Source organism: Monodon monoceros, unplaced genomic scaffold (genome assembly GCF_005190385.1).
Source record: "Monodon monoceros isolate NGI ecotype Baffin Bay Population unplaced genomic scaffold, NGI_Narwhal_1 Super_Scaffold_5, whole genome shotgun sequence".
NCBI classification, from domain to species: Eukaryota; Metazoa; Chordata; class Mammalia; order Artiodactyla; family Monodontidae; genus Monodon; species Monodon monoceros.
The window spans coordinates 45,374,957-45,393,494 of record NW_021703782.1 but is presented as its reverse complement, the minus strand read 5'-3'; the positions used below and the strand labels follow the sequence as shown (position 1 = coordinate 45,393,494).

Here is an 18,538-nt window from a genome sequence, read left to right as displayed (position 1 = left end):
AATCCATAAAATGATTAATATAAGTTTAATGTGAATGTTAGGATTATTTGGACACAATACATTTCTGTTTACATTTGTACTTCAATGCCCAAAGTGAGAAGTCTACATGAAACTTGGGATCAGGATGCTGATACCCCTGGAGTGTCTATAGGAGCACATATAAAGTCTCTGGAGAGATACCCTCAAAACCCAGGCCTCAAGATGAGATGCTAGTGAAAGTTAGAAGACATAGGTACCATAGGAAGAATCAACAAGACACAGAGCTGGATTACACCCTTAAGATATTGAAATGATAGAATAACAATATCAAAGATATTATAAATTGTATATATAATTGAAATGATTCAAGACCTAATAGAGGGGCTCAGAACATCAAGGAAAGAACAGGATATTTTGAAAAATGAGTAGACAGGTTGGAAAAAGAATCAAATGTCTAGAAATGAAAATATCCATAAAATTAAAAATGTAATGAATGGTTTAAACAGCAGATAAGTCATAAATGAAGGAAGAATTAATGAAGTGGAAAATAGGTTATCTTGAAAGTGGCACAGGAATACATAAGACATAAAAGGAGTTTAAAAATGCAGAGGATAGAATCAGATGGACCAACAGATATTTAATGAACCCCAGCAGGAGAGACTAGAAAAGGGAGAGACAGCATTTTAAGAGCTAGTGGTTGATTGAGAGTTTTCCAACATTGATGAAAAATTGAGTTTTTCAGGTTAAAGATACACTCTGAATCTTCAGCAGAAAAAAAATAAAAGTATAAAACCACCTGTTTTCATATTATAGTAAAATGATAGAATACCAAAGACAAAAAACAACCAGAAAGAAAAGACATACTTACTTATAAAGGTATAACTATTAATTGATGGCTAATTTCTCAACAACAACAGTGAGGGTCATAAGACAAATAATACATTAAAATTGAGGGAGTAAGTGAAGATAGTTTAAACAGTATGCAGAAAGCGCTAGTCATAAAAGAAAAGATGAATAATAGGACCTCACTGGAGTTAAGGACATCTGTTCATTCAAAGGTACCATTAAGAAGGTGGAAAAGCAGGCCCCAGGCTGGGAGAAAGTAATGTGATACTGTAGGTATTCCATAAGGGTCTTGTATTCAGAATATTTAAAGAACTTCTATATTGTCAGCAAGGATAAGAAATAACTCTGTGGCCCAACAGGTATACACCTGAGCATATCCCAAGAGAAATGAGTATATATATTCTCTAAAACACATGTATATTTATATACTTTATTGGTAATAGCCAAAAATTCAAAACATGTATAAACAGTAATAATAACATAGAATGATAATTTAAAATAAAAAAGAGATGGCAAAAAAGCAATATTAGGAAATAAAAAGTAAATAAAACTACAGATCTAGTAGAAATTTAAAAATTGAAAACTTTCTTAGGAAGTTTGATAGAATAGCCAATTTTATTGAAATGTGTAAGTAACCAAGGCTGGCTCTTACGGAGCAAACAAAAATACATCTGTGTCCTCATTCTCCAGTCTTCAAGTTTACAGCCACTGTACTGAAGACGATAATTAAGGTTAAGTGTCCAGCAGAGTGTCTGGAACATAGAAAATACTCACTAAATGGAAGGCCAGTACTATATTGACTGGATTGCTTACAAGTAAGCTAACTGTTTAGCTTAATCATTTATAGTTTCTTCCATTGAAAGCAATAAATATAAATGAATATTTTAATATCTTCAAACACTTAAGCATTACCAGAGTTACTTTGACCAGTAGAGAACAACAAATCCTCATTGTGATGCTTTTGACATATTGCTTGTTAAGAACCCCAGAGATGACTTTGAAATAATTGTATCTGAGAGTGTTATTTGTATCTGTAAAGACAAGGGTTAATGTGATATAAGACACACATATATATGACATATATACATACACATATGTATATAGTGACTAAACAGTTAAAAGATTTATAAAAGTATCACTTAGCCATTTCCAGAGCGTTTTCATCACTCTAAATAGAAGTTTCTTCCACTCCTATCCTATGTCTCTCTTTTCTACTATCTGTCTCTACCAATTTGTCTATTCTAGGTAGCACATATAAATGGAATCATATAATACTTGTCTTTTTGTGTCTGGCTTATTTCACTTAGCGTAATGTTATCAAGGTTCATCCATGTTGCAGTATTTATCAGAATTTGATTCCTTGTTAAGGATGAATAATATTCTCTTGAGTGTATATATAGTCAGCCCACCGTATCCAGGGATGCCCAACCTGTGGATCCGGAGGGCCGACTGTACTACATCATTTTATATAAGGGACTTGAGCATTCATGGATCTTGGTATCCGCTTGGGATCCTGGAATCAACCCCCCTCGAATACTGAGGGATGACTATACCACATTTTGTTTATCTGTTCGTCTGTTGATGGACATTTGGGTTGTTTCTCTTTTGGTTACTGTGAATAATGCTGTTATGAACACTGGTGTACAAGTATTTGTTTGAGTCCCTGCTTTCAACCCTTTTGGGTATATACCTAGGAGTGAAATTGCTGGATCACAGGGTAATTGTTTAACTTTTGGAGGAGCTGCCAAACTGTTTTCCCCCATAGCTGCACCATTTTACATTCCCATCAACAATGTTTGAGATTTTTTTTTTCATTTACCTGTCATATGCACTCTAAGCAAATACTTCTTTTGGAAAAAGAGAAAAAGAGAAATTAATTTTTAAAAACGCTCAAATTTTACAATGGAATTTCTTTACTCTGTAGGTATATGGAGCTGCCATCCAGTTTTATGAACCTTACTCTCGAGAACTTCTAACAGAAAAACAGCTTATGCAGCTGGGCCTGTTGACACCTGTGGAGAGAAAAATGGTCTCCAAATCCATCAATTCAAACAAATGCATTTGTTTACTCTCACACTGGCCTTTTTTTGAAGCTTTTAGAAAATTTCTCATGTTTATCTACAAACTTTCTGTGTCTGGACCACATCCTCTTCCCATTGAAAAGTATGTATAATGATTTGAAGGATGTCTGGTGAAAAAATTGGATGTATATATGTACATTTCATTGTTTACCTGACTTCAAGCATCAGAGTTGAAAGGGAAGGAGAGTCACATTCTACTTTTTACTTGCTCCCTTCTTCACCTGAATCATTGACTCTGAATTTAAAATTGAGGAGTGGTGGTGAGGATGACCAGATAAAAATCTTCTGAGAATTCAGCTGAGGAAGAAACTTATATATATACATTATATTGTATGTGTTCTTCCTACTCATTCTTAAATAACCAAGAGAAAAATAGCTGTTGTTGCACACACACCCCAACTATCCAAATGACCATTGCAAGTTAAACATCTCTAAACTGATGTAGAAATTAATGGTGTTAATTGATGTTAATTGATTAATTGATGTTAAAAATAAGGTTTTGGTTTTAGCATTGATAGAACTCTACATGCTTTCCCTTTGATTTGTAATTCTCTTCATCATGGAAATGTTTTGTAAGCAAGAAAAATAGATGTGGAACCACTGTCTTTTTAAAACCACATCTTTTCTGACTTCTAGTGGCATGTTGACTTGTTTATTATAGTAAATAACTCATGTATCCTGCTAACAAAGCAAGTCAAGATCTTTGGTGGAAATGTGTTATACTGTGTGTAAACAGATTTTTCTTAAACTTTGCAAAATTTCACATTATAGCAAAAAGATTATCAGTGAAGCATACTAGTTTAGTGGATAAGAGGGGGCCAGTTACCTGTAGGTTTTAAAGTAATGCTGCTCAAAAATCAACTTTATAAAATAGTAAAAGTACTATGCAGAAACACATCAAAATTTGGTGTAGCAATATGGTTTCAGCTTTCTTGTTGTATTACTGGAATGACAGTCTAATGGTTCATAATTCTAGATTTAACTTTCAGCTGTCAGATTAACTTAAAATTGATTGGAGTAAATTTAATGTTAATAATAAGTTAGCAGCCTTTTGAAAAATTAAGGTTCTGTGAAATTTGTGAAAAAAAAATCAGTGTATATCATCAATTCTTTTTTTTCAGTTGAAGTAATACTTTGCATTTAGTGGCTCCTAAGAGCTCAAAACTTTGGAAAGACTTGAGTTATTATGTATAGGTGGAGAAATAGGACAAGTGATTTGCCCGAAGTTATAGTGTAAGAACTATATTAATTTAATTAATATTATTAGATTGAATTCTGTATTAGTTTTGATTCATTATATCACAGTTAGTTGCTCCCCATACTGATACTGATAACCAGGGCAATAAATGTTAGCTTCTTTCATGAAAACTATATTCATGTTATTCTTATTTTCCTGGTGATAATAGGGTATATTAATCTGGACTTTTAATCAGGAAATACATTTTGCATTTTAGAAGTTGCATTCCACTCATAGTGGAATGAGTACATTTATTTACACTAAGTAAATTTATTTATTTATTTAGCTTAAGTTTTAGGTAAGTGGCTTTGTCAGGTCCAGGATGATGAATAATGGAATTTAAGATCTGTTAAAATCCATGAAGCATTTTAGAAAAGTAATTATCTTTATTTCAAAAATTTTTTCTAGGCACATTTCACATTTTATGCAAAACATCCCTTTTCCTTCACCACAAAGACCAAGAATCCTGGTACAGGTAATAAAAAACAGTATGTTTGAAGGGAGTGCTGCATATGTTCATTCCAGTCATTGCAATGTGGATGCTATGGCCCTTTTGGTTTGAGGCGGAGCAAGATGCATCCATGAAATCCTTGAATTTTCTGTATTTTATATCTTTAGCTAATATTCTTTTGTACTGTTTTTTTGAATTTTGGGTATACAGAATTGGAATAATTACAATACTTGGTTCATGACATCATCATTGGTTCATGTGTGGCCTTTATGTAGCCTACTTTAATAATGTAAAACCCAAAATTATGTTGAGGGCATGTTTTTAACATTCGAGTGACTAATAAATATCAAATGTGAAATTGGTTATGGTTGGAAGGCGGAAGTGAAGCAGTCTATGATAGTGTTGTTAAAGGACCAGTTTCTTTTTATTTCCAGTCAGTGGCAGACCTATATAAGTATATAGCTTGTGACGTAAGCAGCTTACCATATGAGATCAGTATAGACGTGAACAGGTCTATTCCCTGTCCAAAGACATGAGTTCACTGATAATGTACTTGGATATGAGAGCAGTGTCAGAGTGCCATGAAAGTTTCTAAATCGCTTTCTCTCTATTTATATACTGTTCTTCCTGGACCAATAACAGTTTGCAGACTGATCTATAGAGGCAAGCTATTTAAACATTTTTTTCTAAGATGGTTATTAACATTATATGTGTTAGTCAAATATTGTTAATCTTGAATGTATTTCAGTTCAGCAAGTATTAATATATATTAAGCAATTGGCAAATAGAGAGTAAATAAATTGGAAGCTTTTAAAAAGCAGTTATTCCATAATTTTTAGACAGCTGTATTTTAATCAGTTAACTGAATCAAAATTCAGTTGAATTAACGATTTAATTTTAAAGAACTATATACTTCTAAGTAAATAACAGCTATTGTTTTATGTTTTAGTACATGTTTCCAAAACTGTATCAGTCTGCCTATTAAACTATTTTCCATTTTACCCTTGATCTAAATATTTAGGTTTCAAAATTGGCTTGGTTAATTTATCATTTTTTTTCTTTTTTTAAGCTATCAGTCCATGATGCGTTAATATTTTCACAACCAGTTTCTACACCTTTACCACTAAGGTAATTAATGGTATATAAAATAATACATTTGTTCACTTGGAGCAGAATGCTTTAAAATATTTTAAGGGTTAGTATAATAGAGTTGTGTTATCTTTACAAACTAAGAATAGCCTTAATGTTTCTAACTTTGATAGCTGGGGCCATTCAGCATTTTAAAAATGGAACACTTAAAGAAAGTTGCAAGATTGAATGTGGGGAATACCTCCCTTTTCCTCTCATCTCCCTTCCGCATATCCAGTTCCTTACTAAATGTTCAAGGTGAACTGATTTTACCTCCTAAAATGTCTTGAATCTATTGGCTTCTCTTCATCTGTGTCACTAGTCCAGGCTAGCATGATCTTTTACCTGGACTACTTCATTATGAGCCTCTTAATTGGCACTCTTTTGCTCTTGTCTTTCAGTTTTTTATCCACACTGCAGCCAGTGTTTCCTTCTGAGAATGCAAATATAAAATTGTTGGAGAATGCAAATATTTTTATTTTGGGCATAATCTCTTGTTGTTTTCATCCCTTCCTTTAATACGCTTTAGTCACAGTAGGTTTATTTCAATTTCTTGAACATGACAATTGCTTTTCCTTGCTTCAGGACCTTTGCAAATGTTGTCTCCCCACCAACCCCTACCTTCTTTCTTTAGAGCGTAGCTTAAATGGCTGTTCTTCAGGAAAATCTTTCCTGATAAACGCCCTTGTTGCCAAAGGATGAGTTTGAATCATTCTCCTATACCATCTTATTAAATTTGCTACTTTTCAGTGATAACTAAATCAGGACTTGAAATTAATATTAGATTTTCAATTTATTAATATTTAGGAAATAATTTAATAAATCATAGCACCTTTTGGTGAAATAGTTCATAATCACCTCTTTTTCTCTCCTTTTCTAGTGGAGCCAACTTTAGCACCTTGTTAATGAATCTGGGTCCTGAGAATTGTGCAACACTGCTGCTCTTTGTTTTACTTGAGAGCAAGATTTTGCTGCATTCTCTTAGGCCAGCTGTGTTGACTGGAGTAGCTGAAGCTGTTGTAGCTGTAAGTATAGAATTTTCTTTTTAGTGCAGAATTCTTGACAGAGAATTTTTACTCTAAAGGGAAATTTCCTTCAACCAAAGCTTTGAAATTACCACTAAATGTTTAACATAAATGTAGTAGGATGGCAAAGAGAAATACTAAATATAAAGGAAAAAAAGTGATTTCTATTGAGAGAATTTCAGTTTCTAATTTTTCATATTTTAGAGTTCTTCAGAGAATCTATATGATTACATAATAATAGAATTTGTGAATGAAGCTTACTGTATTAAATGAGAAGCTCTGGTCAATTTCAGCTGCCCTAAAATTGTGGACGTGAATTACATGACTAATTTCTCCCAATTTTAACTTTTAATCATTGTGAGCCAGTAATGTATAGGAATATCTAGGTGATTGTGAAATTGGATAATGTACAGATGTTTAGCTATTGTGAAAAGCATAAATAAAAGTTAAATCAAGTCCTGTTTTAAAACCTCTTGATGGCTTCCCATTGCAGTTAGAAGGAGGTCTGATCATGTAGGGCTTTATAGGTCATAATATAGAATTTTGGATGTTCTATTTCTCTAACTCTATTTTCCATTATTTGTTTAATTTAAAATAGCTGACTCTCCTCTCTTCCCTTCCCCATTTTACTCTCATGGAAGTAAGGATCTTTTTTAGGTCTCTTTTTTACTCCTGTGTCCTCAGCATTTATCACAGTTAAATAGCATGGAGTAAACACTCAATAAATACTTGTTAAATCAACAAATGGGATATGTCTCCAAGATATTAATCTGGTCAGAGAAATGCTGCTAGGACTGAAAACAGTAATAACCGTTTGAGATGGTTTATGGAGGGCAAAGATCCTAATTATTTACTAATTTTCCAAGCCTCCACAGTTACATGTAAAAGCAAAAGTTGTTATAACATGAAAATATTTGTTAATGAACTGACCAGTTTTAGAAAGTTCCCACTCAAATATTTCTTCCTATAAAACTTTAGGGATTATCCATGCCCCTCTGTCTGAATCTCTGTGGCCCAGTCTCTTGCAATGTGAAATCGGAAATCTTATTAAAATGCAAGATTGCATGAAATTTATGTAACCGATGTTGGAGAACAGCCTGAATTGCTTGCAAAACTATTGATAAATGAGGATTTGATAGTAAGGCAAATTACCATTTAAAGAGGAGAAAATTGAAAAGAATCCTGACAGTTTAAATTCCTCAAAAGGAGAGTGATTTGAATATCAAAGAATATTGAAGAGTTAATGGAGCCCCATAGCAAAAATTGATGGAACCAATGGGTATTCTTGTAAAATTGACATTGTTTATGATTGTGTGCAAAAGTCGAAGGTGAAGACAAGGGTGTCATATTTTGTTGTCCAGTAGTTTTATTCTGAAATTTCTTATGTAGTTAGAGGTGTAACGTACCTTTTGTTGAATGGTAGATAGTCAGTTTTCCCTGGAGGAAATCTGAAGTCCTTGCAAGGTCCTTTGCGAGTAGTTCTATCCCTCTGCTCTCTGATACCATTTTCTACTTCTCTCCCTCTTGCTCACTCTGCTCTAGCCACGCTGGCCTCTTTGCTACCCCTGGCACATACTAGGCAGTCCCCACACCTTAAGGCCTTTGCTCTAGCTGTTCCTTTTCTTCGAAGCGCTCTTCTCCTAGTTATCCCCTTGACTAAAACCCTCACCTCCTTCAAGTTTCAGCTCAGTGTCACTTTCTTATTGAAGCCTACCCTGTTTGGCCTATTTAATAATACAGTCTGCTTTCCCCCTCTCCTCTCTCATGTTCTAAACTCTAATCGCCTTTACTTGGCTTTACTTTTTCTTTTTTTCGTAGCACTTAGCACTCTCTCACATGGTATATGTTTTATTTATTATCTTCTTTTTGTTTTCTCTCTTCCTGCTAGACTAGGTGTTGGCAAACTGTGGCCTGTGAGTCAAATCCTGGCTGCCACTTGTTTTTGTAAATAAAATTTTACTGGAACATAGGCCATTTATTTACATAATGCCTATGACTGCTTTCATACATGAAGACAGAGTTAAGTATTTGTGACAGAGACAATATGGCTTGCAAGGCATAAAATATTCTTATCTTTTACAGAAAAAGTTTGCTGGCTCTTATGCCACACTGTACATTTCATGAGGGCAGGATCTTTGTTTCATTCACTGTTACAGCCCCATCATCTAGAACAGTTCTTGGTACATATTAAGTGCTCAGTTACTAGAAAGGAAATAAATGATTGAAGACAGAATTCCAATTCTGTATAACCATCTGGAATAACTGGCAGAGGTAGTAAATGCTATAGGTAATTATTTGGGGTGAGTACTGATGGGTAAGGTAAGAATTGAACTAGATCTTGAAATATAGGAAGGATTTTTGTAGTAGAGGAAAGATTTTGTCATCAATGATTAAAATTATAATATTGATTATTTTAATTTTTTTTTTTTACTTATCAAAACTTGTCTTTTTTCCCTTTTAAAAAGAACACATTGATACAATTAAGGTAGAGCTTTATAAAGGAAAGCTGGTAAAGATTGTTGAGGTATGTTTTATATTGACTAATATTTTTAAGATGCCAAGATTCACTGAAGTTGGATAATATTATGTTTATTTGGGCAGTTACAAAATTTTTTTGGTTGAAATTTTTAGTTGACTATTACTCTTCCCAAGAGAATCATTTAAATTTTTTTAGTTCTTGGTGTTCTTAGTTGGATTTTAGTCAAAGGTTATCTTGAAAATTAACATGAATGAAATGCGTCAGAGTTAAAGATCATGAGTTTGTTTTATAAAATTTTGGGCTATTTTTTCTCCTCTTTCACTTTCTCCATAAAATGGGAATGTGGATTTTCTATAGGCATTAGAAGAATTAACATGCAAAGAGCTGTTAGCATTTTAATTGTGCTTATGATCACTGTCATTCTTGAAGATTTTAATCACATTGGTTCATAGTATTGCCTATCAGTGTTTTATAGTCATTTAGTTTTTGGAATGAAGTTTGATATAGTCATTTAGTTTTTGGAATGAAACTAGACTTAAATGCTCTGTAATGGTCCCTTTCAGTAGTATTAGTTAATTACTAATTCTCATTGCAAATTTAAAACTTGGTTAATTTTTTAAAACTTTTTTTCCCAGATGATCTTTCCATTTCAGTGGCAATGCCCATATATTCCCCTTTGTCCTCTTTCACTGGCAGCCGTGCTTAGTGCACCTTTACCATTTATAGTTGGAGTTGACTCAAGGTATTTTGATCTTCATGACCCACCACAAGATGTTGTTTGCATTGACTTGGATACAAACATGTTATATATGTAAGTTGATTCTTTTTATATTATCTCCATTTATATTTTTCCCCACATGTAGTTATAGCTCATTGAAAGCATATACAAATATGCTACTTTTAAAAGTTGGTAATAAGTCTTCAGATTCAATACAATGATTCTCAATCAGGACAGGTATCAGAATCCTGGAATGTTGTGTGATTTGAAAAAGATTGTGTTCAATATTATAATAGTTTATATTGGATAATAATGTTAACAGTAGGCAGGAGATATTTATGTTTATCAGAAGAGAATATGGATTATTAAAAAAAAAAGGTTAAAAACACTGCTTTCAGAGCTCAAGAGATGATATGCTATCTAGGTTTAATTCAAAATCCGTGTGTAAGTTCTTAAAAAATGGGTTTACCTGTTTGACTTTAGTCACAATATAGGGTAATATGCTGTTTTCTTAGTTGTCAAGATTTGAATTTTATAGGGATTACAGAGAAATTGATATTAAAAATCAGTCAGAGTTTGTGCTTACTGGAGATGATAAATATGTATAGCAGTGGTGTAACTGAGGGTTCAGAGAGTAGAGCACCACACTAATAAAAGAAGACTCATCCATCCAGTTCTAGATGGATGTTTAGGAGCGCCCTCTGCATCCCCACCCTCACAAAAACAACAAACAACGTGGGTAAAGGGCAGTAAGTATTGAAACTTCCCTAGTATTAGTGCCAAATTCCAGGTCCTGGAGTGCTTTTATTCTTTACTGTTTGATACTGGCAGAAAATGAATAGAGTAAGAATTTGGGATGAGACTTCAATGGTTACAGCAGTAGAATTGGTTGGGAAAATAGCCTTGAGTGAACCAGAAGAATAACTTAAGGAAGGAAGAAAACATTTAATGTACCTTAAAAAATAATTTTGAAATGGATCTACCATTGTATTTTGAAAACTGTGTAATTGTGGTAGCTCTTTACTATGTTTGTTTATTTATTTGGGTTTTCAGTACTTTAAAAAAATTGAAGTATAGTTGATTTATAATATTGTACTATTTTCAGGTGCACAGCATAGTGATTCAGTATTTTTACAGATTATATTCCAATAAAAGTTATTAAAAGGTAATGGAAATAATTCCCTGTGCTATGCAGTATATCCTTGTTGCTTATTTATTTTATACATAGTAGTTTGTATCTCTTAATCCTATACTCCTATCTTGCTCCTCCCCGCTTTCCTCTCTTCACTGTTAACCATTAGTTTGTTTTCCATATCTGTGAGTCTGTTTCTGTTTTGCTGTACTCATTTTTTTTTATATTTTAGATTCTACATATAAGTGATATCACACAGTATTTATCTTTCTCTGCCTAATTTCACTAAGCATAATATTCTCTAGGTCCATCCATGATGCTGCAAATGGCAGAATTTCATTCTTTTTTATGGTCGAGTACTATTTTATTGTGTGTGTGTGTGTGTGTATATATATATATATATATATATATATATATATAATCTTTATTCAATCATCTGTTGATGGACACTTGGGTTGCTTCCATGTCTTGGCAATTGTAAATAGTGCTGCTATGAACAATCAGGTGCATGTATCTTTTCGAATTAGTGCTTTCATTTTTTCTGGATATATTATATACCCAGGAGTGGAATTGCTGGATCATATGGTAGTTCTATTTTTAGTTTTTTGCGGAACCTCTGTACTGTTTTCCATAGTGGCTGCACCAGTTTACATTTCCACCAACAGTGTATTAGGGTTCCCTTTTCTCCATATCCTCGCCAACATTTAGTTTATGTTGTCTTTTTGCTGAGAGCCATTCTGACAGGTGTGAGGTGATATTTCACCGTTGTTTTGATTTGCATTTCTGTAGTAACTAGTGATGTTGAGCATCTTTTCATGTGCCTGTTAGCCATCTGTATGCCTTCTTTGGAAAAATGTATTTTCAGGTTTTCTGCCCATTTTTTGATTGTATTGTTTGCTTTTTTGATAATGAGTTATATGAGCTGTTTGTATGTTTTGGATATTAACCCCTTGTTGGTCGCATCATTTGCAAATATTTTCTCCGATTCCATAGGTTGTCTTTTTGATTTGTTGATGGCTTCCTTTGCTGTGCAAAAGCTTTTAAATTTAATTAAGTCCCATTTGTTAATTTTTGCTTTTATTTATTTTGCCTTAGGGGACAGATCCAAAAAATACTGCTATGATTTATGTCAAAGAGTGTCTTGCCTATGTTCTCTTCTAGGAGTTTTATGGTTTCAGATCGTCTATTTAGGTCTTTAATCCATTTTGAGTTTATTTTTGTATATGGTGTGAGGGAATGTTCTAATCTCATTGTTTTACCTGTAGCTGTCCAGTTTTCCCAGCACCACTTATTGAAAAAACTGTCTTTTCTCCATTGTATATTCTTGCTTCCTTTGTCATAGATTAATTGATTGTAGGTGCGTGGGTTTATTTCTGGGCTCTCTGTTTAGTTCGGTTGATCTATGTGTCTGTGTTTTGCCAGACACAAAACATGCTGTTGCTGTTTTGATTACTGTAACTTTGTAGTATAGTCTGAAGTCTGGGATGGTGATACCTCCAGCTTTGTTCTTTTTCCTCAGGATTGCTTTTGTAATTTGTGGTCTTTTGTGGTTCTTCATGAATTTTAGGATTATTTGTTCTATTTCTTTGAAAAATGTCATGAGTATTTTGATAGGGATTGCATGATTGCTTGGGGAGGTATTGGTCATTTTAACAATATTAATTCTTACAATTCCAGAAGAGCAAGGGGCATCTTTGCATTTCTTTGTATCATCTTTACTTTCCTTCATCTGAGTTTTCAGAGTGTAGGTCTTTCACCTTAGTTAAGTTTATTCCTGGGTATTTTATTCTTTTTGATACAATTTCAAATGGGATTTTTTTTTTTTTTTTTTACTTTCCCTTTCTGATAGTTCATTATTATTGTAGAGAAAAGCAACAGATTTCTTTATATTAATCTTATATCCTGCAACTTTGCTGAATTAGTTTATTAGTTCTAATAGTTTTTGTGTGGTGACTTTAGGGTTTTCTTCATTTTTTTAAAAATTGAAGTATAGTTGATTTACAGCTCTACAGCCAAGTGATCAGTTATACACATACAGACATTCTTTTTTTGTGTTCTTTTCCACTGTTGTTTATCACAGGATGTTGAATATAGTTCCCTGTGCTATACAATAGGACCTGTTGTTTATCCATTCTAAATGTAATAGTTTGTGTCTGCCAACCCCAAACTCACAGTCCTTCCTCTCCCTCCCCTCTTGGCAACCAGAAATCTGTTCTCTGTGTCTAGGAGTGTGTTTCTGTTTTGTAGATAAGTTTGTTTGTGTCATGTTTTAGATTCTAGAGTTTTCTATGTAAAGTATCATGTCATCTCTAAATAGTAACAGTTTGACTTCTTCCCTTCCAATTTGGATGCTTAATTTAACGGGAAGGCTTTCAGCTTTTCACCATTGAGCATGATGTTAGCTGTGCATTTGTCACATATGGTCTTTATTATGTTGAGATATGTTCTCTCTGTACCCACTTTGATGAGAATTTTTATGATGAATGGATGTTGAATTTTGTCAATTGCTTTTTGAGTGTCTGTTGAGATGATCATGTGTTTTTTGTCTTTCCTTTTGTTAATGTGGTGTATCACATTGATTTTACATATTTTGAACCATCCTTGTGTCCCTGGAATAAGTCCAACTTGATCATGTGTATGATCCTTTTTATATATTGTTGGATTTGGTTTGTTAATATTTTGATGAGGATTTTTGCATCTATATTCATCAAAGATACTGGCCTGTAATTGTCTTTTTTTGTAGTGTTTTTGGTTTTAGTACCAGGGTAAAGGTGGCCTTGTAGAATGAATTTGGGAGTGTTTCACCCTCTTTAATAATTTGGAATAGTTTTAGAAGGGTAGGTATTAACTCTTCGTTATATGTTTGGTAGAATTCCCCTGTGAAGCAGTCTGGTTCTGGACTTTGTTGGCTGGGAGTTTTTTTTTAATTACAAATTCAATTTTACTGCTAGTGATTGGTTTGTTCAAAGTGTCTGTTTCTTCTTGATTCATTCTTGGCAAGTTTTGTGTCTAGAAGTTTATCCATTTATTCTAGGTTGCCCAATTTGTTGGCATATAAGTTTTCTTAGTATTCTTTTACTTTTTTTTTTTTTATACTTCCATGGTGTTGGTTGTTATTTTTCCTTTTTTCATTTCTTATTTTTTTAAATTTGGGTTGTCTTTTTTCTTCTTGGTGAGCCTGACTAAAGGCTTATCAATTTTTTTTTCTTTTTTCAAAAAACCAGCTCTTGGTTTCATTGATCTTTTCTGTTTTTTTAAATCTCTTTCTTATTTATTTTCTCCCTGAGCTTTATTATTTCCTTCCTTCTGCTGACTTTGGCCTTTGTTTGTTCTTCTTTTTCTAATTCTTTTAGGTGGTAGGTTATGTTGTTTGAGATTTTTTTTGTTTCTTGGGGAAGGTCTGTATTGCTATAAACTTCCCTCTTAGAACTGCTTTTTCTGCATCCCATAGATTTTGGAGTGTAGTGTTTTCATTTGTCTTGAGGTATTTTCTGATTTCCTCTTTCATTCCTTTATTGACCTGTTGGTTTTTTTAGTAGCATGTTTTTAGTCTCTGCACATTTGTTCTTTTCTTGTTTTCTTTCTGTAGTTAATTTCTAGTTTCATACCATTGTGGTTGGAAAAAATAGTTGATAAAATAATTTCTATCCTCTTAAATTTGTTAAGACTTGTTTTGTGGCCTAGCATGTGATCTATCCTGGAGCACGTTCCATGTGCACTTGAAAAGAATGTTAATGATGCTGGTTTTGAATGTAAATGTCCTGTAGATATCTATTAAGTCCAGCTGGTCTGTTGTGTCATTTTAGACTGCTCTTGCATTATTGACTGTCCATTGATGTAAGTGGGGTTTTAAAGTACCCTACTATTACTGTATTAGTGTCAATTTCTACCTTTGTGTCTGTTAGTATTTGCTTTATATGTTTAGGTGCTCCTGGGTGCACGTATGTTGAGTGTAATATCATTTTCTTGTATTGATCTCTTTATCATTTTATAATGCCTTTCTTTGTCTTTTGTTATAGCCTTTGTTTAAAGTTTATTTTCTGATATGAGCATTGCTACCCCCACTTTCTTGTCATTTCTGTTTGCATAAAGTATCTTTTCCCATCCCCCCACTATCAGTCTTTTTGTGTCTTCAGCTCTGGAGTGAGTCTCTTGTGGAAAGAAGGGTCTTGGTTTTTTGTCCAATCAGCCACCATATGTCTTTTTTTTAAAAATATTTATTTATTTATTTTATTTTTGGCTGCGTTGGGTCTTGGTTGCAGTATGCGGGGTCTTCGTTGCGGCATGAGGGATCCTCCACTGCAGCATGCAGGCTCCTCATTGAGGTGTGCGGGCTTCTCTCTAGTTGTGGCGCATGGGCTCAGTAGTTGCGGCATGCAGGCTCTGTAGTTTGGGTGTGTGAGCTTCAGAGCGCATGGGCTCTGTAGTTGCGGCATGCGGGCTCTCTAGTTTTGGCCCACATGCTCAACAGTTGCAGTGCATGGGCTTAGTTGCCCCATGGCATGCAGGATCTTAGTTCCCTGACCAGGGATCGAACCCACGTCCCCTGCATTGGCATGGAATTCTTTTTTTTTTTAATGGTAAATTTTATGTTATGTATATTTTACCATGATTTTATTTTTTTAACATCTGTATTGGAGTATAATTGCTTTACAATGTTGTGTTAGTTTCTGCTGTATAACAAAGTGAATCAGCTATATGTATACACATATCCTCATATCCCCTCCCTCTTGCGTCTCCCTCTCACCCTCCCTATCCCACCCCTCTAGGTGGTCACAAAGCACCGAGCTGATCTCCCTGTGCTATGTAGCTGCTTCCCACTAGCTATCTATTTTACATTTGGTAGTGTGTATATGTCAGTGCCACTCTCTCACTTCGTCCCACCTTACCCTTCCCCCCACTGTGTCCTCAAGTCCATTCTCTGTTCTGCATCTTTATTCCTGTCCTGTCCCTAGGTTCATCACAACCTTTTTTTTTTTTTTTTTTTAGATTCTATATACGTGTGTTAGCATACGGTATTTGGCTTTCTCTTTCTGACTTACTTCACTCTGTGTGACAGACTCTAGGTCCATCCACCTCACTGCATATAACTCAATTTCATTTCCTTTTATGGCTGAGTAATATTCCATTGTATGTATGTGCTACATCTTCTTTATCCATTCATCTGTCAGTGGATACCTAGGTTGCTTCCATGTCCTGCCTATTGTAAATAGTGCTGCAGTGAACATTGTGGTACATGTCTCTTTTTGAATTATGGTTTTTTCAGGGTATATGCCCAGTAGTGGGATTGCTGGATCATATGGTAGTTCTGTTTTTAGTTTTTTTAAGGAACCTCCATACTGTTCTCCATAGTGGCTCTATCAGTTTACATTCCCACCAGCAGTGCAAGCGGGTTCCTTTTTTTCCACACCCTCTCCAGCATTTATTTTTTGTAGATTTTGTGATGATGGCCATTCTGACTGGTGTGAGGTGATAACTCATTGTAGTCTTGATTTGCATTTCTCTAATGATTAGTGATGTTGAGCATCCTTTCATGTGTTTGTTGGCAATCTGTATATCTTCTTTGAAGAAATGTCTGTTTAGGTCTCCTGCCCATTTTTGGATTAGGTTGTTTGTTTTTTTGATATTGAGCTGCTTGAGCTGCTTGTATATTTTGGAGATTAATCCTTTGTCAGTTGCTTTGTTTGCAAATATTTTCTGGGAGGTGGATTCTTAACCACTGGACCACCAGGGAGGTCCCACCATATGTCTTTTGATTGGAGCATTTAGTTCATTGACATTTAAAGTAATTATTGACAGGTATGTAATTATTGTCATTTTATTACTTGTTTTCCAGTTGTTTTGAGGTTTTTCTCTGTTATTTCTTTTTGTTTCTTCCCTTGTGGTTTGATGATTTTCTTTAGTACTATGCTTCTGTTCCTTTCTTTTTAGTTTCTGTGTAACTATTGTAGGTTTTTGATTTGTGTTTACTGTCGGGTTTATATATTGTTGACCTATAACTATGTCTACTTTTTGTTTTAAACTGGTAGTAATTTAGTACAAACACATTCTAAAATATCTACATTTTTTTTCACTCCCTCTCCCCACATTTTGTGTTTTTGATGTCATATTTTGCATCTTCATGTTTGTCTCTTAACTGTTTATTGTAGTTATAGTTGCTTTTACAGTTTTTTGTCTTTTAATCTTCATATTGGCTTAAGTGGTTGATCTTCAGTCCTTACTATACATTTGCTTTTCCTAGTGGGATTTTCCCTTTCCTATAGATTCTTACTTTTTTGTCCATTTAGAGAAGACCCTTTCACAGTTCTTTTAGGGTAGATTTAGTATTGATGAACTCTTTTAGTTTTTGCTTGTCTGAGAAGGTCTTTATCTCTCCCTGTAGTCTAAGTGATAATCTTGCTGGGTAGAGTATCCTGGGTTGCAGAGTTTTCCTGTTCTGCACTTTGAATATATCATGCCACTCCCTTCTGGCCTACAAAATTTCTGCAGAGAAATCAGCTGATAGCCTTATGGGGGTTCCCTTGTATATGACACTTTGCTTTTCTCTTGCTGCCTTCAGAATTCACTGTTTACTTTTAACTTTTGTCATTTTAATTGTGATATGTCTTGGTGTGGGCCTGTTTGGGTTCATCTTGTTTTGACCCTCTGTGCTTCCTTTACCTGGATATCTGTTTCCTTCCTCAGGTTTGGTTAGTTTTCAGCCATAATTTTCTCAAATACATTTTTGATCCCCTTTTCTGTCTTTTGGTATCCCTATAATGTGAATGTTGGTATGTTTAATGTTATTCTGTAGATCTCTTAAACTGTTTCCATTTTTTTAAATTTGTTTTTCTTTTTTTCTGTTTTTCTTTTTGCCTCTTGTTAGTCCCAGTGGTCCTCCAGCCAGCCAAGGGGGCTTGTCTACCCTGCGTAGGACTCCAGGACTGGGGTGCCCTATCTATGGCTCTCACCACTCACTCCCCTGAGAGGGTGTCCACCTGTGTAATCTCCCATTTCCTCTGAGTCCCCTCCCCTGGGCACAGGTCCCAACCCAATCACTTTTCTTCCCTTCCATGTGTATCTTTCTTACAGCCTTGGTGGTACAGGAGTCCATCTGCCAGTTTTCAGTTAGTTTTTCATGAGAATTGTTCCACATGTAGATGTATTTTTTGATGTGTTCATGGGGGGAAGTGAGCTCCATGTCCTCTTAGTCTACCATCTTGATTGATCTCTACTATGTGTATTTAGATTTACTTATAGCCTGGAAATAATGAACTGCTTGGAAGCACTAAATATTTCTTGTCATACACATTTCATTCTTTTTCAGTAACTATCCCTGAAAAAGTTATTTCAAGGTTGTATATATTGTGGTGCCTTTGGAAATGATTTTGAAGTTTTAACTCAAATATTTACCTCATTTTATTTACTGTTCTGAATAAAAGAATATTATAGAGATTCTTTTTTTTTTTTCTTCTGTACGCGG

At 34.3% G+C, this 18,538-nt stretch overlaps 1 protein-coding gene across 5 annotated transcripts in view; it reads left to right on the top strand.

The window, feature by feature from the left end:
• Nucleotides 1-18,538, top strand: part of DENND4C (DENN domain containing 4C) — a 127,428-nt gene that overhangs the window by 45,880 nt on the left and 63,010 nt on the right. For all 5 annotated transcript variants that reach the window (XM_029201667.1, XM_029201665.1, XM_029201666.1 and 2 more), the window contains 5 exons: nucleotides 2,750-2,988; nucleotides 4,552-4,618; nucleotides 5,664-5,722; nucleotides 6,603-6,747; nucleotides 9,862-10,037. In XM_029201667.1, the coding sequence (XP_029057500.1) occupies nucleotides 2,750-2,988; nucleotides 4,552-4,618; nucleotides 5,664-5,722; nucleotides 6,603-6,747; nucleotides 9,862-10,037 (686 nt within the window). The remainder of the gene's footprint in view (nucleotides 1-2,749; nucleotides 2,989-4,551; nucleotides 4,619-5,663; nucleotides 5,723-6,602; nucleotides 6,748-9,861; nucleotides 10,038-18,538) is intronic.